The sequence below is a fragment of the Papio anubis genome, chromosome 15 (genome assembly GCF_008728515.1).
Source record: "Papio anubis isolate 15944 chromosome 15, Panubis1.0, whole genome shotgun sequence".
Classification (NCBI taxonomy): domain Eukaryota; kingdom Metazoa; phylum Chordata; class Mammalia; order Primates; family Cercopithecidae; genus Papio; species Papio anubis.
Window position 1 is genome coordinate 5,478,186 of NC_044990.1, and position 19,866 is coordinate 5,498,051.

A 19,866-nucleotide genomic window follows, 5' to 3' on the forward strand; every position below is an offset into this window, starting at 1 on the left:
CCTAAAGTATTTACTCTCAATATCTTTTTTTCTTATTTTTTTGAGACAGGTTTTCACTGTCACCCAGGCTGGAATGTGGTAGTGAAATCACAGCTCACTGCAGCCTCAAACTCCTGAGCTTGCAAGTGATCCTCCTGCCTCAACCTCCCAAATCACTGATACTACCAAGTACGCCACCACTCCCAGCTAATTTTTATTTATTTTTTCTTTTTTTTTAGAGATGGGGTCTCGCTATGTTGCCCAGGCTTGTCTGGAACTCCCGGTCTCCAGCGATCCTCCCGCCTTGGCCTCCCAAAGTGCTGGCATTACAGGGGTGAGCCATGAGCCCAGCCAGTCTCTGATTTTTACTGAAAAAAAAAAAGCTTGCCAATCTTTAGGCTGGGTGATATCTGAGGTCCCTTTCAGTTCCAAAGTTCTAAGAATTTCACTTCCAGAGATAAGCAGGAATCTGCCATCAAACACAATACAGGGAACACCCATTAGCCTCATAATATAATGATTCCAAAAGAACTGTTTCTTTTGTGTTGTCAACATTTCCCATGAAACCTGTAAAATAATACTGACTCACAGAACATTCACGTAAGCTTCCCAGATATTGATTACTTTGAAAAGCAGGCTCTTGGTTCTAGAAAGCAATATTCATAATTTTTAGAAATTTTATTCTATTAACAGGTTGACTAGACCATCTGAAAACTTACCAAGTACAATGAAAATGAAAAAAGAAACCCAACTCCCCTAGGAATTCACATCATAAAATATTTATTAATAAGTAAAATGATTTTCCCCTGCCTTTGGTTATTAAAAAATGAGTATCTTTGATGATACCAGTTGCCAACAATGGTTTTACATTATTCAGTCATGAAACAGACAGAATAGAAAAATGATCGATAGATATCTATAGATATAAATGTGTAGAAGACCATACCATAAAACGATTTGTTTAATTACAAAATCTTGCACATCCTTAAAGTTATCTTTTTTTAATAAGTAAACAACACACGAATAAATTCACTTGAATTTGATAATTTGGAACCTTGGCAATGAATACAGTGCCTGTTGAGGCCTGAAAGACGAAATCAAGAACTGTGTGGGAGAAGAAAGGCAATACGTCTTTGAAAAGCTTTTCTCTTGACTTAATAGTCCCTATTGCCCGAAAAACAAGCCATTTTGATAACAAGAGTATAAAAAGCCCTTATGATCTGCAAAGTAAACCATCTCTGTGGTTTAAATTTCATCCCAAGTCTCAGGTTATGACTAAGGAGCTATACTAAGTATCTTTGTAACACATTTCTTTGAATTTTTATAACTAAAACAAGAAAATGTTTTATCAGATCTAGGCAGAAATACTGATCCTCATGTATAAGTATAGTAATTACTTGCACTCAGGACTATATAGACACGGGGATCTGAAAACCAAACAGAAGGAAATCCCAAACCGTAACCACAAGGCAAAATTAAAAGTAACTCAGAGAAGCAGCGGGTGATAGCTTATGATTTCAATATAAAAAAGAATGCATTACCTCTCAGATGTCACCTTAAAGCCAGAAAATTAAGATACAATCAAGAAGGGGGTGAATGGTTTTAATACTACACCACCTACTACTTCAAGATTAAAATCATCCCAGAGTTCTGAAATGTCTTCATTAGTTAAGTAACTATACAATTTATTTCAGTCTCTTTTTAATGTAGAAAATCACTTTGTAATAAGATCTCTACACAAGGTAAAAAAAAAAGCACAAAATAGGCCCCAAAAGCACAAAAATAGACAAAATGTATATCTTTTTACGATGAAATGAAGGTGTGCCTGTGGAATACTGAGGCTGATGACTGATCTCACAGAGTTCAAACAGGTTTCCTTTTAGAATAGTCCTGTTATTTGTGTCTTCCCCTTAACCTTGGATGCATTAAAAAAATAAAAATAAAAACATTAAATAATGGCTCAGGCTGGGGGCAGTGGCTCACGCCTGTAATCCCAGCACTTTGGGAGGCTGAGACAGGCAGATCGCTTGAGGTCAGGAGTGTGAGACCAGCCTAGCCAACATGGTGAAACCCCGTCTCTACAAAAAATACAAAAACTTAGCCGTGGGGGCAGGCACCTGTAATCCCAGCCACTTGGGAGGCTGAGGCAGGAGAATTGCTTGAATCCAGGAGGCTGAAGTTGCAGTGAGCCGAGATAGCACCACTGCACTCCAGTCTGGGCAACACAGCAAGACCCTGTCTCATTTAAAAAAAAAAAAAAAAAAGGCCCAGGTAAAAGGGAGATACCAGGCATTTTGATCTTGTGCACTCAACAACAAAAAAATAATAACAACATAATAAAAACCCTTAATTTATCAGTTTATAAAATTCTTTCGCCAACCATATCTCAAGGGCACTTGGGACTCAAGCATTTGTTACACGCCCATCAGCAACATCACAGCCATCTCCAGCTGAGGCCAGTTTCCCATCATAAATCAATGATACCCTGGGTGACACATATCCAGAAATGCTCATTTGGAGATGTTTTCATACAGTCTGGGGGCAAATGAAGCCATCCAAAGGAGTCGTGCCACAAATACCACCGACACGTGCGGACGTCCACCTGGAGAACCCACCCCTGCCTTCCTCTCCCTTCAGTAAAGGAACCCGCCAGTGACTCTGCGTTATACAGTCACCGCTGGGTACATCTTCTGTTCACTGTTGGTGTGAGGGAAGGGGGACTGAATCTGCCTGTAGCCAGGCTGCAGGCCGTCCATGAAAGGTGGCACAGCAGTCATGGGCACAGAGTCATGCTGCACCGCATACCCCACGTATGGGGGATGCAGATACTGCCCTTGATGTGGCACAATCTGGGTGGCCTGCTGACAGTTCAGCACCGAGAAATTCGTGGGCATGTTGACATACACATTGTTCATGGTCCCTTCCGGCAAGCAACAGTTGGTCTGTGACCTTGTTGGGGGCGCCCGGGCCCCCGAGTTGGCGCTGGAGCTGGAACTGGCAGCTGTGCTGGACTGGCGTGAGGATGACCCCCGGGAGGTGCTGGCACTGGGGATCATGGGGATGGTCTCCATCAAGCGGTTACCCCCTGGGGCTCGGCTCTGTTGGGGATCCTGCTTAGGCCGGAGACATCTGCAGCAACAGGCTGCCACCAGGGACCCCAAGATGATAAAGGCGACAAACACAGAGCCAACGATGAGGAACGGCACGTAGATGGGCACTGAAGCAAAGGACAGAAACACAACATTATGATTTACTCTGGGAATGCAGTCCAATCGCCGACTGGCAATGGCAATGAATGAATGCGCAACACCGATACGCACAGCTGAAGGGCCGACACTGGGCTAATCTGTTCATATATTAGGAGTCCATAAGATGCACCATTCTTTATCAAGCGTTTAGAAAGATCCTGAGACCCTACAGGCTTGGCAGTTCAGCCCCTAGGAGCAAACTGTTTCTATTTAGTTCAACGCATCAACTGCAAGACTGATTGAGCCAGATATCCAATTTAGCAAAAATATGGGTTTAATAGGTTAAGACAGTTATGGTTCTAAACTTCCTACCATAATCAAACTGTCCAAACAAGTCTGCCCTACCATATTGTTGTAGGATCTTCATAGTAATAATGACTTTAAACTTATTTAAAAGTCTTTTTTCCCCTAGAAAGTTAAGTTCCTTGCAAATTTCTCTTTACCATTCTTTAGCAAGTTCTTTTTTCATCAGCAGTTAAGTCAAAAATGTAGGCCAGACTCTAAGTCAGTACCATTTCCAAAAGGCATCTGTACAGCACAAGAGGGTCAAGGAGGGGCTGAAAAAAGACCCTCCTCACTCTTCCCTAGCAAAAGCCAGGGTCCTTGGGTAGCACTGGGTCCAGGTGACGGGGTCTGTGTGGAGGTGGCGGGAAGTTATTCCAGGCATTGGGCCATCCTGAAACAGTGTGCCAAGAGCAAACATCAGGAGCAACAAGACACGTGTTGCAGGAAGAAGAGTCACCCACAGCGAGCCAAGAAGGCAAGAGTGCCCAGGGAAAGCCCTCAGAGCATAAAGCAACGGCCATGATACTTCACCAGGGAAGCTGCTTTTAAAATAGAAAACAATAAAAAGTAAAAATAAAAACCTTTTGATAAAACCACTAGCAAACTCCATTTTAAAATTAGTTTCTAGCGGGGCACGGTGGCTCACGCCTGTAATCCTAGCACTTGGGGAGGCCAAGGTGGGTGGATCACCTGAGATCAGGAGTTCCAAGACCAGCCTGGCCAACGTGGTGAAACCCCATCTCTACTAAAACCACAAAAATTAGCTGGGTGTGGTGACGCGCACCTGTAATCCCAGCTACTCTGGAGGCTGAGGCAGAAGAATCGCTTGGACCCAGGAGGCAGAGGTTGCAGTAAGCCGAGACTGTGCCACTGTACTCCAGCCTGGGCGACAGAGTGAGATTCCAACTCAAATAAATAAATAAATAAAATTCGTTTCTTAAAACAATCTTTTAGGAGCCATAGGGATGGCACTACAAGGCTTTAGAAACTAGATGCAGGTTGATGGGGTAGAATCAGACGGGAGGTGCCTGCAGAATGCCTCTGAGCCACTTTGGTGGAATTCTACCCTATGTTACCGACAGCCTGCATTTTCTGATGTGCTCCTGCCCCATCCCCCTGACTATATTTTTGGGAAATACATGAGGACAGGGACGGATTGGGTCTTACTGGTCTTGGCAAAGCATAATGCCACCCCACAGTCAGATGGGGCAGCACTTTCGGAAGGAGCCCGCGCCTTTGAGGTCAGCTCTATGAATACCCTTTGATCATCCATTAGAGCAGCCAGGCTTTCTAATTACGCTCCTTTTGACTGTTCTGGTATTCCTGGAGTCAGTGTTTTTAAAGTATAACACCAGGTGGAATTATGGAGAAATAATGCTTTGTAAGTAAAACAATACTTTATAGGTATTTAACCAAAGGCTGACTGTGGAAGATTTCCTGGAGTTTCAATGCTAAACAGAGCAGTTTCTATATATAGCGCCCGTTTAGCAGGTAGAAACACTTGCCACAGTGCAGCACAGCTGGTGCCTGGCAGTAGACCTGTTCTAATTACACTATCACTTCAGGCTAACTATGGATCACTGGAGAAGTGGATGCAGGGCTTTTTCCTTGGCGTGTTATAAATATTTCATTCTCTAAATTGAGACACAAGCCCAAAATATGTTATCAAAAAATAAATTAATAAGAGAAAAACAGGAAAAAAATGTACCCCAGTCATAGCAGAAACTGGCTGAAACCAGCCTCAGTCCACATAATGAGTTTTGGGGAGAAATAACTGTTCTCTTTCCAGGATTTTTAATTGGAAATGTAAATAACTACACAGGGGTAAGGAATGCAGCGCTACCATAAGCCCCCCGGCAGGCTTAATTAGGCGTGTTGTCCTTCACTGCAGAAGAGAAGTGGAAGAAATACAATTTTTAGGAAAAAAACGTTTAAAAGTAGCGTGAAGAAGGCACCCACACACAACACAGGGCGTCGTAAGTCTCGTCATGAGAAGTCCCCACTAGTCCAAAGCCATCCCAACTTTTTGGAAACCATTAATGAGCCCAATTCAGCAGACATCTGACTGTAGCTGTCTGGGGTCTGGCTCGCTTCTCCGGGCTGTCTTCCATGGCCACACAGTCTGCGAGGCTGAGCCTGCGTTTTAAGACTGCGCTGGTTCTGGAATTACACGCTCTTCAGATTCAAGACAGAACAATGGGAGTAGCATGCTAATAAAATGCTTGACTGCAAAAGGGAACGGCACTGAAAAGAGCTGTCTCTCACCGGGTCCTGGGAGGCAGCTCTATAAACACAAACCACGCTGTGCCAAAGCTCAGGCAGCCCGAACCCAGGCTCCGGGTGCTACCAGGCTAAGTCTCCCAGGTACACCCAACGGGCCCACAAAAAGGAGGAGCCGCCCCCTCGGGGATACGTTTGCCATTTTACCTCCCCTCCCCCGAACGAGAGAGAGAGAGAGAGAGAGAGAGAGAGAGAGAGAAGAGAGGAGAGAGGAGAGAAGACAGAAGAGAGAGAGACTGGTGTAGACAACACCCCAGGGAGGCATTCCGGAAGGTTTCTCAAGAATGAAGTGCAACCTACCAAATTCTTTAACGGGTTTACTTTCCAAGTCTGGCTTTGGCAATTTGAAAAAAAAAAAAATCGAAGCCACAAAGAGCAAGGCTGGGCACTGCTCCGATGTTCCACCTACTAAGTCTGACGTGGTAAGGAAAACAGGCCAGAAACCCCAGAGGCGGGCCGCTGCAGGGGAGAGGGGCCGCCGCGTGGAGAAGATGGGAATCCGCGGGGTCTGGCACAGGGCAGCAGCCCCGGGGAAAGCTCTGAGGAGCTGCCTTCTTTTCGGGGAGCCTTCCGGGAAGGACGCCTGCCAGGCCCTCACGGGCGGGGGCGCACCCTCACCGTCTTCTCGGGTACCCCTAAGACACGGAGCCCTATGGAGACGGTAGACGCCAGAGGGGCCCGGAGGACCCTGGTCGGAAGGAATATGGGGGCTATCTGTGGCCCACACTGCCTTAGGAGTGTGATTTTCTTCGGAAAATTCACTCTAAGCCACCCTTTGGCTGACAGATGCAGAAACTGAGGCCCGTGGGGGTGAATTAGTGACCCACATCGACCAAGTAATAAGCCAGACTGCAGACTCCGCTTCCTGGTCCCAGGTCCTTTCCTGAATCTCCCCCTCCAAGCTCCCAGGTCCCTGATGTCCAGGCAACGCCAACCGTCCTCCCTTTCGCGCTGGGCGCAGGCCGCCCTACCTGCCGAGCCGTCGGGGCCGTCTTTGTCCGCCCTGCCAGGCTCGCCGGCGCCCTGCTGGCGGTCGTTGTCGCAGCCGCCCTGGTCCAGGCGCGCCTCGGCGCTGGAGCAGCAGTAGCGCAACGCGCAGCTGCCGCAGCAGATGGTGGCGTCGCCGCCGTCGAAGCGCTCGGGACACTGGAAGCCGATGCGCCAGACGCCCTGCGCGTCCAGCCAGCCGTGGCAGTACTCGCCGCTGGCCCTCGCCCCCGCCGCCAACAGCGCGGCCAGCAGCAGCTGCAGGAGCGAAGCGGCGTTCCGGGAGGAGGCGACGGATGAGCGGCGACCGCCCCACATGGCACCACCCTGGCGCGGGCGGCGCGTCTCCAGAGAGCGCAGGGCGGTCTCCGAGAAGTGGTGGCCCCGGCGACCCCCGGGCCTCGTCGCTGACTGTCCCGCGGCGCTTTCCGCGCGGGCCACTCCCCTCTGCCGCGACGCCCAGGAGGCGACGACGCCGGGCCCTAGGTCCAGGAGCTCCTAAGCCATCCGCCTCCTCAGCCGGTGGCCCGGTCCCCTTAGGGGCTGCCTTATGAGTTGCACTCGCTGATGGAGATCTCAGGATGCAGTAAGAAGGCCCCCGGGACTGTCGTCCCGAAGCCTCTGGAGGCTTCACCGGCAACGGGACCCTCCCTGAGCATCCCCGAAGGGACGCTCACTCTAGCCGGGTGACCGCTGGGCGCGCCGCCACGGACCTGGAGCCAGGGCTCCGCCGCAGGGTTTAAGCCTCAGGGTCCCGCGCGCGAATCGGGGCCCGTCTCCCCTCCTTTATCCCCTCCTCGGGCGGGTAGAAGGAGCGAAGGCGGGCAGTGCGCGCAAGACTCTGGGCAGCAAGTGAGGCAACCGGCCGCGCTCAGCCTCCTCTGCCCCGAACTTGGTCCGCATGGCTCCGGCCGGGCCGCCCGGGCAGCCCTCAGGGGTGCAGCCCCGACGCTCCACTCGGGGGGGGCCGACGGCCAATCCTCCCAGCACGTCGCCGAGGGAGCGCTCCAGATCCCGGGTACGTCCCGGACGAGGCGAGGGTCCGGCGCGCCCCAAGCCGCAGTCCTCGGAGCCTGCCCGGCTGGCGGCGGCCGCGGCTGCTGCTGGGCGCGGATCCAGCCGGGCGGCTCGCCCGGGTTCCCCTTCTCCGCCTCCCCGGCTGCAGCGCGGTCCCACAGGAGCCCGGCAGCCTCCGGCCGGAGCTCCCTCTCCCGGTCGCTGCTTCGCCCTCGGGAGGTGCGCACCGATGGAAGCCTCCCACGGAAGTTTCGTTCCTCCGGGCCACGGGAGAACCCGAGCGCTGCAGCCGCCCGCAACCTCGCTTCGTCCGGCGCCAGGCCACCTCCGACTCCGCTAGCTGCGCGCTGAGCTGCGCTTTTATAGAAGCCGGCAGCGCCCCGCTCCCCGGTGCGCATGCGCGATGCGCGGCTCCCCGCCGCCCAGGAACCCCCGCCGGCGCGGGGCAGCCCCTCATTTTCCCACCCGCGCGAGGAGAAAGGTGTGGCCGTGGGCGGGGTCTGCCTGCTGGAATAGGCGCTGGAGGAAACACAACCTAAGCAATCCAGGCCTCGCTAACACAAATAACAATAATAATGGAAGAAACTCAATTTGCTTTGTGAAGATCTTTGGCATTCAACATTCGGTTCGTTTCTGCAAACTTCTCAAGGGATTACTATTACTGTCCACCCTACAGATCATGAAATCGCCGCTCAGATGAACTCTCTCAGCTTCCAGCAGCTGATGTCCCGGCCCCGGTTGGTCCCAGGCCCTATGCAGGAAGAGCTCCGATGTTGGTGGCTCACTCACACGCCTGGGGCTGTGTCTGGTGGGCTGGAGGCCTCCGCCACAAGGTGGAACGGAGAGAGTTCCGCAAAGATGTCACACATTCGGCCACGGTCTGGATGATCTGTATCCCTTTTTCTTTCTATATTTGGGTGTGGTGATTTATCGGAGTCCAGCAGGAAAGTGCCTCCGTCCAACATGTGGCCTTAGTGGTTTAGACAGCTGCAGTCAGGAAGAAAACAAGGTTCAGACAGACCAGAAATTCAGCTTTGATGAAGGAGAAATTAATAGCTTCTCTCTTCCAGAAGCTGGAACAACAGGTGCTGATGTTATTAAAGCAGCAGTGATTATTTTTAAAGGAACGGATGCCCCTTCCCACACCGTCTGGGAGTCAGCAGACCTGACTTCTAACCCAGCTCTACTAGTAGAGAATCACTGCGTTTTCCTGGCCTCAGTTTCTTCATCTATAAAGTGGAGCATAGGACGTGATGATCACTAAGGTCCCTTCCAAGTTCATGACTTCAGAACACAGGCAATTTTACTTACAGCAAAGACACTCAGATTCAAGCAGCCGTTGGATGCTTGTGTGTTCTGGTTAATGTGAAGATTCAGACATTGTTGATTATTCTTCCACTTGTCCCAACAATGTCAAATCCAAGAAAAAACCCTACCCTATGTCCCCGCCCCCCAACACACACCTTATTCTTTTCACTAAACCTCTCTCCAAGCATTGCACTTTGTTTTCTTGCAGTTTTTTGGTTGTGTATCATTTTTAGCTACACAGAATTATGTATTTTAAATGCACTATTCACCAAATTTCTTCAGCTAGTAAGCTAAAAAAATTTCAATATCAAGAAATCATTCATTCAAGAAATACATGCCATGCACTTACAGTGTACTGTGTTTTGTGCTGGCTACTGGGACTCATCAAGAAGCCAGACAGCATGGCCATTTCCTTCAAATGGGGCCTAAAGTCTCCTGGGTAAAACACAGAAATCAGACAAAAAGACAAAGAACTGAATAAGCAAAGAGAATGCAAGTATGATCAAAGCTCTCACCCACAATGAACAGCATCAATTTAAGCACATAATCTAGGTTAGGGTGGGGAAGGAGGTCAGAAAAATCATCAAAGGAATAACACTTAAAATGAGACTAGAAGAAGTCAAAGGAAGACTGAGTTTTTCAGAATGAGTCGTTTTCTTAGAAGATACCATTAGCCAACATTTATTGAGAGCTTACTATGAGCCAGGCACCATGCTAAGAATTTCACGTGCGTGGTTTCATTTAATCCTCACAGCAGCCCCATGAATAAGACAGTATTACTATCCTCATTTTACTGGTCCCTAAAGATAGAGAGTGTTAGTTTGCCTGGACTGTACCCAATTTCTCCTGACTCCTAAGCCCACCCACCACACTGCTGGTCACCACAGCCTCCATCACAGAAAGCCCAGGATTGATTAACTGGGAGATCTGTACAGACCATGAGATGGTTAGGTATCATCTTCCTATGGCAGCACGAGTTGATTTGGGTGGTGTTCAGAGGGTGAATACTTTCAGTTTTTGCCATTTGGAAAAACAATTAATGCAAGAGAATTGTACTTATTGTACTATTTAGAATTGTATAATTTCAGACAGCACTTATGCCATAACCTCCTTCCACGATCCACTGATCCTATTCACCAAAACATCCACAATTTGTTAGAATTTATTTATGAAGAAAAAAATTGTTTAACATTTCATATTGGAATTGATTGGTGACCGGATAGTGCCACCTTTAAAACACAAAGTTTTTCCCAAATAGTCTACAATTTAATCTATAATTGGTGAACTTAGAGGTATGGTGCTCTAAGCAAATTCGTCTTCTTTTTTTTTTTTTATTACTGTGTTTCCTTTCTTCCTTAACAGTTAAGGGGAGGCCCTCTCACGGTTACTCTACGTAGTGGCTGACTATCTTCAATGCTGAAAGGTCATTTATGTCACTTTGTCACTCTTGTATTATCGTTTCTTTGTGTATCTGGAATGCTGTACTGAAATTTTATAAAATAACTTGCCAAGGATTTAGTGAGGTTCTGCATGGGAGGTGCTACTGGGAGATGTTAAAATAGTCTTGTTCCTTCCGTAGGAAATAAAAAAATCCCTCATCAGTCTTAAAAGACAACCAAAACTATTTTACTCATTTCTTCTGAGAAACTATAACTAGTAATTACAACATAAAGGTAGTAGTAATCATAATTTATGATAATCAAAATGAAATGTCAGGCAGTCTGCCAAAATATATTTAAAAACATATGAAAGAGTGCCGCCCCCTTTTTTAAACAGTTGAATTCTATAGACACTAACTGAAAAAGTGTATTTTCAAGTTATTTTACCTTTCAGTATGTGCCTGTGTGTGTATATATATAGGTATATATATAAAAATAAAATCCAATTGATTTAAAAGCAAATTTCTGACACATCTTCACTAGTACAAATAGCAAGTCATGTAACTAAAGAAATGATTACTGATGACTTTACTAACTAGAGTTGATACAAATCAGATGGAGGTAATCATATTTCATTTGGCTGGCAGTTCTAAAAGCTGCAAGATCTACAGTGTTTTTCTGCAAGTTTCAGCAAGAGCAGAAGGTTCTTACCATCTGCACACCCATCAGCAGTCTGTTTAGGGAGAATGGCTTTCACTAGGTTCATTCATCTTTTTCTCTTCTTCTCTCGTAAATAGAAATAGTATTGAATATTTGGCATTTGGTTTACCAAAAGTTCTTTTAAATTAAAGTGTTTTTGTTAAAACCCAAACAAATATGTTAATTTACATTTATTTTAATTTTGTCTTCTGATTACCTAACCTCATCTAAAAATAAAAATGTTCCTAAATTTGTGAAAAAATTGTTCTTGCTTTAAAATTTTTAATTTTTCACCCTCCTTATTTTTCTTGTAATTGACATACTGACTTCCAGAAAAGTAATTTTCATATTTTCAATTATATTTCTTCTCATTTGTCATTATAAACTATTGACATAGTTCTCTCTCATCCCACCTCCTTATTCCATTGTTTTACTGAACCCCCTTTAATTTTTGATTTTGAGGTTTACTATGGATACATTTTCATTTTGGAGATATGGAGTTTCATGGAGGGCTTATTTCACTAATGCCTTCATATGTAAAAGAATGGCATAAGGGAAAGCAAAATGTGCGAAGATTTGCAAATCATATATATGAAAAGAATCTAGTATCCAGAATATAAGAGAACTCTTACAACCCAGAACAAAAAAGCAACCCAACCCAAAAAACTGGCTTGAATAAACATTTCTCCAAATAAGATCTACAAAAGGCCAATAAGCACATGAAAACACCTCCAAAATCATTAATCATTAGAGAAATGCAAATCAAAACCACAAGATACCGCTTTACTTTCACTAGGATGGCAATAATAGTAATGATGATGATAATGGGAAATAATGTTGGTAAGGTTGTGGGGAAATCAGATCCCTTGAACGCTGTTGTTGATGGAAATGTAAAACGGTTCAGCCACTGTGCAAAACAGCTTGACAGTTCCTCAAAAAGTCAGACATAGAATAACCATATGACCCTGCAGGTCCACTCCTAGGTAACCCCAAAGAGATGAAAACATATGTAGAGACCAAAACTTCTATATAAATGTCCATAGCAGCACTATTTACAATAGCCAAAGGGTGGAAACCACTAAAATATCTGCTAACTAACGAATGGATGTACAAAATGTGTTATAGTCGTACGATTGCAATGTTATTTGGACATAAAAAGAAATGAAGCATGAATACATGCTACAACCCAGAAGAACTTCGAAAACACTGGGCAATTGAAAGAAACCAGACACAAAAGGCACATACTGCATGAGCCCATTTATATAAAATGTCCAGAAGAGGCAAATCCAAAGAGACAGAAAGTAGATCAGAGCTGGGCGTAGCGGCTCACACCTGTCATCCTAACACTTTGTAGGGGTTGAGGCAGCTGGATGGCTTCAGCCCAGCAGTTTAAGATTGGCCTGGGTAACGTAGTGAGACCCTGTCTCCACAAATTTTTTCTTTCAAAGTAGATCAGTGCCTGTCAGGGGCTGGGAGGAAGGAAGAAGGAGAAGTGACTGCTTAATGGGTACAGGGTTTCCTTTTGGAGTGAAAATGTTCTGGAACCAGACAGTGGTGATGGTTGCACACATTACGAATATAATAAATGTCACCAATGGTATTTTCATGTTGTGTGTATTTTACCATAATAAAAAAGAATCTAGAACAAATAAATAAATACAACACTGCAGCTGTGAAAGTAGTTATCTGCCCATGATGTCACTTCAAGGTTCTGAAGCAGGTGCACCAATTTTGAGAGGATCTATTCTTTTAACAGTGAAGAGAAAGAGAAACATTTAGAAAGTCTGAAACACAGTCAGATACCTCTGAGCATGATTCCAAGTCCCTAGGCTCAATGTTGCAAACCCTGTTACGGACTGAATTGTGTCTCCCCCAAATTCATATGTTAAAGCCCCTAATCCCTAATGTGACTTTACTAGGAAATAGGGCCTCTAAAGACGTAATTAAGGTTAAATCAGTGGAGTCCTAATCCAAAAGGACTGGTGTCCTTATGAGAAGAAGAGACACCAGCCATGTGTTGGCAGAGAGCAAAGGTGGTGTCCTCACTCAGTGAGAAGGCAGCTGTCTGAAAGCAAAGGAGAGAGGTCTCAGGAGAAACCCAAACTTGCAGGCAACTTGATCTTAAACTTCCAGCATCCAGAACTGTGAGAAATAAATGTCGGCTGTTTAAGCACCATCTGTGGCATGTCTTATGGCAGCCCGAGTTGACCAATAGACCATCCCTCCCCTTTCTCCTCTCCACTAACATCAGGAATGCCATGAGATGCAAGCATGAGGTCTTCCTTCACCATAGTCCTCAAATGTAAGGCAGCTTGGGCCTTAACTCTATCTATGGATCATGCAGGGATGACTTGAATTGACAGGAGCTACATATGCCCTAGAAACAGTTTGAGAAAACTAGATCTCAGTGTAGAATAAGAGACAGTTAACGTGTGCTGACGTGAAATGGTTGGAGAATGGAGTGAGGCCAACTGGCTGCTAAGATCTGAATATTGTACATATCCAAGTTCAATTTCCTCCAGTATATTTTATTCTGGTCTCTATGGAATTAGGATTTCTTTTATTCCCTTGTCTCTTCTTCCAGACAATCAACTCCTTGAAAATGGAAACTAAACCTTACTCATTGTTTTTTGCTGTTGTTGTTTGTTTGTTTGTTTTGAGACAAGATCTCATTGTCACACAGGCTGGAGTGCAGTGGTGCAATCATGGTTCACTGCAGTCTTGACCTTCTGGTCTCAAGAGATCCTCCTGCCTCGGCCTCAGCTGGGTCTACAGGTGTGTGCCACCATGCCTGACTAATTTTTTATTTTTGTGGCGATAGGGTCTGGCTATGTTGCCCAGGCTGCTCTTGAACTCCTAGGCTCAAGCAATCCTCCCATCTTGACCTCCCAAAGTGCTGGGATTACAGATGTGAGTCACTGCACCCAGCCCTTGCTTATTTCTGAGTGCTCTGAGTGCTGGACATAAAGTAGGCTCAATTTATCCGTTCAATAAATATTTATTAAGCATGTAGTATATGCCAGGCACAAAAATCCTCAGTATGGACTTACTCGTTTCAAGGAATTTGAAACCAGTGAAATTACCTAAATGTGAAAATCATTCTGAGTACTGTACAGCAGCTCGGATATAGGCTATCTGATAAGACTAGGGGAAAAAAAAATATCTGATGCTTCCTCGCACCCAGTGGTTCACGCCTGTAATCCCAGCATTTTGGGAGGCCAAGGCAGGGGATCATTGGAGCTCAGGAACCAGTCTGGCCAATATGGTGAAACCCTGTCTCTACTAAAAATACAAAAACTAGCCAGGCGTGGTGGTGCACACCTGTAATCCCAGCTACTAGGGAGGCCGAGGGATGAGAATCACCTGAACGAAGGAGGTGGATGTTGCAGCAAGCTGAAATTGTGCCACTGCGCTCCAGCCTGGGCAACAGAGCTAAGTTCCATCTAAAAAATAAATAAATAAAAATAACCGATGCTTGAGAATAAATCCTTGGACGGTGGTTTTAGAGGGGAAGGTGATTCCTAGTGATTCCTAGTGCATAGCCTCCCATGGTCCTGCCCCCACAGATTCGAGGCTTAAAATAAGAGTTTTGCAATGAAAGAAGATGCAAAAAAGGAACGAGTGTTTCCTCTCCATTACCATGTGAAAGAAAAATGGAAGCTACCCACAGACGGACGGTAGGACGTGGCAGCTATGTGCTGTCATTGGCGGTCTTCACTTTGGTTGTAGCTGCCTCATGTTCAGTGTCGGTGGACAGTGGCAGTGCCAGCGTGTTCTGCAGGCACTAGCTGTACCTCCCGCACTTCCGCTCTCAGAATAGAAGGCATGGCTCAGAGCTAGAGGAGGGATGAGGAAGCTGTGCCCACTTCCTGGTTACCGGGAATATGAGTTCGAGAAGCACCTGGAGACACTCTTCAGGGATTCCCACAGTGGAGAAACATTTCTGAAAGGGATGGAGCAAGAGGAGGCAGAGAAATGTTTTGTGCGAAATTATATTGTTTTACATTCAGGCTGAGAAACTAGATTGCTTGAACATAATTTCACATTTTTCAATAAAGTAATTCGGAAGGCATTTTTGGATCATAGTTTCCTTGAGATTTCTCGTTATTAAAATCATTGTTTTTATATGATCAGGTCGTAGGGAAAAAAGTCCCGTTGATCCTGGGTGTTTAGATTTGGTATAAATAGGAACTCCCTTTATCAAAGCTGCCTTAGCAGCCTCCTGGTAAAAACATAAAAAGATAAAGAATCATTGTGCTGCTTATTTTAACAGAAGCAGAATTATGGCCTTCACGGCACAGCCTCACAGTGGTCGCAATTATCCCTGTCCAAATACGTTAACTTTTTCAAACCAAGCCCTCCCTCGTTCTATGGTTTCAACCTCGTTTTTGTACCTTTTGGATTAGTAAGAGATTTTCTTTGGCTTTTGGAAGAAGTCAACCTCTCAGGAAACAATTGAATTAAACTTCATGTTTGTTTAAAGAGTCCTTGGATAGTACCCCACATCTGCCTTTCCTCAAAACGTCTCCGATGAAAGAATAAACAGAGAATGTCCTGCATTGTGTGGTATCCAAATGAGCAGGAAAATGTTTAACAAGTTCCATATTCTGAAAATGTTCTCGTCCCAATAACACCTTAAGACTTGTTAAGTATTTCAGACCATTTCACAGCTTTACAGCGTTCAGTACACTTCCGGCTTCATGTTGTTAATTCTTATATGATATAGTAGTTATCTAGAGAGTCTCCAACTAACTAGCCTTCACTACCAAATTAGAAGGAACGGTTGTTTTGTTTTTTAATGTTTTTACATTAGAAAATATACTTGAACAGATGAAGTTCAATCAGCTAATAGCCGCTATTTATTGAGCATCTGGTATGTGCCAGGCATTGTGCTAAATTTTTTGGCATCATTATAGTGTCTCACCGAATAAATACATTATTAAGTAAGGTTAAAAAAAAAAAAAGGTTTCACTTCATCCGCTTTTCTAAAATTTCCTAAGTTGAAAAGAAATTTCCAGCCTATGCAGAATGTCATCCAAGTATTTTAACACAAAGCCTTTTCTAGTTTTTATTTTCAATGAACTGTTTTCTCATGTTACACAAATGAGATGCGATGTCTTATCAGAGAAAAGTCCACAAAGCACTGGCATTCTTAATTTCTATGACTAATTTCCTTTTTGGTGCACAGCGGTTTGGTTTTATTAGTGAACGTATTTTCAGTTACTTTATTCCTGAAAGTGGAACAATTTATCTTGGAGACATGAGGCCCAGAAGAAAATACTAGAAAAATGCAAAACAGAAAGTATAGAAAAGTTTAAGATGATGATTATTACGCACAAGGAAAGTAAAGGGGGAAGTTGCTCCGAAACTATCTTTAACAACGTGAAGGAATATTTTAGGAGGGACCTGAGTGCAGAGAAGACAGACCAGAGGAAGTGGAGTTGAATTACGGAAAAGTGATGTTTAAAGAATCCTCTCTAACCAACATAGATGCAGAAACGGTCATGCAGATGACCTGAGAGGTGAGGAGATCTCCCAACCCCTCTGTTTCTTAGAGACTTGTGAAATCACCTCTAGCTTTAGAAGGAGAGGGGGAGTCTTAGGATATTACTATGCCAGTGGACAGGGCCAGCACTGGTTAAAATCCTGGAGACTTCTTACTAGGATTTCTTTCTACCTTACTATACAGTGAAACATTTTGAGGCTTGTCATAAAGAAAACAGCAAACATGGTTGATATTTGTTCTTTTGACACGGGTCAAGCTTTCTAACTTCCTCAAACAAATAAAAAGATGATGATGATTATTATCATTTGAGACAGAGTCTCGCTCTGTCACCCAGGCTGGAGTGCAGTGGCGAGGTCTCGGCTCACTGCAACCTCTGCCTCCCAGATTCAAGCAATCCTGTCTCAGTCTCCTGAGTAGCTGGGATTACAGGCATGTGACACCACGCCCAGCTAATTTTTGTATTTTTAGTAGAGATGGGGTTTCACCATGTTGGCCAGGCTGGTCTCGAGCTCCTGACTTCAGGTGATTTGCCTCCACCTCCCAAAGTGCTGAGATTACAGGCGTGAGCCACCCTGCCCGGCCTAAAAAGATTTTCAAACAAGACAAAATTGTGACTGCTATTAAATGTATCTGGTAACTGATTCCAGTAGTATTTCAATGCTTTGGAACAATAACCATTTTTAGTGCTTTTGAGAGTGTAAAGAAAGGGAGAGCAGAGAGTGACTTGCCACAGGCCTGCTGCCTGGAGATCTGGTGATCTGTGGGAGTAACACAGTTCCGACTTCTGCACTCGGGAAAGCCAGAGTCAGTTTCAGATGTAGGCAATTTACATTTATAGACCGGGTCAAGCAAATTGGACAGTTTAAGTGAGCACTGAATGAATGGGAACATAAATATGTTGGGGCCTATAAATGGTCATATTTATGGAGTGCAGTAAAATCCGTATCTCTCCCCACTTGGAGAAACCTTGCCAAGTGGATTGAATGCAGTGGTCATGATACTGAGTGCTGAAACCACAGGAGAGGCAAACTCTGCTCTTGATATTGAACTTCCAACGTCTGTAGTACTATTTCAGATGCACTTGAATATTCACTATCCCATGGTAGAGAATGGGTAATAAGTGCTAAGAAACATCAACAATATCAACAACAACAAAACACAAATAAACAAAGAAGCAAACCCCCCAAACCAAAAAGCAAACCACTTCCTTTTGAACTCATTCATAAATCTCCAAAATCTGTACCAGACTGCCAAACTCAGCCTAATTTTTGGGAAAATATACTCCATATGTCATCTGATAGGAAGAGAAAGATTAAGCCAACTCCAAGTAATAAAAAATGGGTAACCAGTCCCACGGCACAACATTCACTACTGTTTTATTCATTATAGTGGGTTCTGTTTGGTAGTCTTAGAAGAGAAGCTGAAGATTGGAGCCTGGCTTACTTTACAATCCAAGTGTCGGAATAGATTTAGCCTTCCAAATATAGGAAGCACGGTCCTCCAGTTGTTGAACTCCAGTGTGAGCTAGCATTGTGGGGTCTGAGTCCTGAGTAGGGAGCAAGCTCACTAAGCCGTAAGTCTTTCTAAAAGACGACTAGAGAAATCCAAGAAGAGATCCTCTCTGCCGCGTTGCGTGTCACGGTGAGAAAACACCGCCTCCCTATGGAAATATTCTGACATTGTTGCTTTGTCTCCAACTCACTGGAGATTCCAAGATTCCAAGAATAAAGAAAACTTGGGATTCTGATCATTGATGTGTATCAATTTTCACACTCCCTTAATTAATTTCACCATGAGCTATTGATCTCAGCAGACTTCAACACTGATTGTTTTTTCCCCACTAACAAGTAGATTAAGGGCAGTTTAAGTGCTCTAGTTTTCACGGAGTGATAAAATCATGCTATGTCTAATTGACTAAAATGAATTAGAAATTCTGTTTTTTGTTTGTTTTTAACTTTTTATTTGCAAGTAATTTCAAAATAGAGAAAAAGCTGCAAAAATAAAGAATAGTACAAAAGAACTACTGATTGTTAAGATTCTGGGCGATCCATTTTATGTCCATGTGGTGACTCATAAAATTGAATTAACCCTACTCCTGATTTGTGGCTATCTGTCACATAGACTTGTAGACAAAAGCACCATCATTACTAGTTTTACATTGTTTTGTATGACAGAACCCAAACCATTCTCTTGCACTGGTCATTGATTTTTCCCTGTTTTCAACAAATTATTAAATCTAAATCCTATGCTTAGTGAAATACTATTTGGGTAGCCCACTGTTAGCAGCTTGGCTAACTTCACACATATTATGAGGCTGAACTTTGGGCCTAAGTGCGAAACTGAATACAATTCTAGGTCTTTCAATTCAGAGAAAAATATATGAACACCGTAACAGGCCTAAGATTTCCTAACTTTGGCTCTTGCACTCCATCCTCTGGCGAAAAGTTGGTCTTGAGATGTTTAAATTGAATACACCATTCGTTACAATTAGTTACATGAAGTAGAGCCTTCAGAGCATTAGATTGATTTCAGCAAAAGAAACGCATGAACGTTATACCCATGAAAATGTACCACCTCCATGGAAAAAAGCAATTTACAGGATCAGAAGGAAGATGACTACAAAGCTAAAATGACGTCCTGTGCTCACCTGGAATGCCGATCTGTGATGCCCATGTCAGGAGTATGCAGGCCAAGGTTTTATGGCCAGGTGACACAGGCAGAGAAGAAAGAGGTGGGAGGAGGGGTTAGGCACAGGGATCCATGGTCTGATTATTGGGATTTTACTTTACATCTTAGGTTAACTTTTCTCCAAAACACCAGCTCTGAGATCTACACTCCTTGAAGGCAAGAACTGAGTCCTGTTCGTCTTTGTATCATCCACAGACCACACAGTGTCTTGTTGAATGAGTGAACTAAGAATGAGCCACTAATGTATTCACTCTTTTTTTAAATGTGCAGCCATGCTATTTAAATTAATCTGAAACACAAACATTAAATTTAGAAATATTTCTAGAAATACGTCTATGTAGTCACATTTTTCGATTTGCTCCTGAGATGGAACCTATTTGTGGAAACAAATGATCTATTTAGAGTTCTAATTATTCCAGACCTGGAGTGGGCTAGAATGAGTATATAGTTTACATCCAAAATTAACCATTATCTTTTTGGTTTTTTAAAA

At 44.4% G+C, this 19,866-nt stretch overlaps 1 protein-coding gene across 1 annotated transcript; it reads right to left on the reverse strand.

The window, feature by feature from the left end:
• Positions 1 to 2,181: 2,181 nt before the first annotated feature.
• On the reverse strand, positions 2,182 to 7,212 carry SHISA2 (shisa family member 2). Its single transcript, XM_009191661.4, has 2 exons — positions 6,764 to 7,212; positions 2,182 to 3,196 (listed from the first exon to the last, which is right to left on the reverse strand). Exons 1-2 carry the CDS (start codon positions 7,095 to 7,097, stop codon positions 2,643 to 2,645), a joined length of 888 nt encoding a protein of 295 aa, XP_009189925.1. The 5' UTR covers positions 7,098 to 7,212; the 3' UTR covers positions 2,182 to 2,642.
• Positions 7,213 to 19,866: the final 12,654 nt, after the last annotated feature.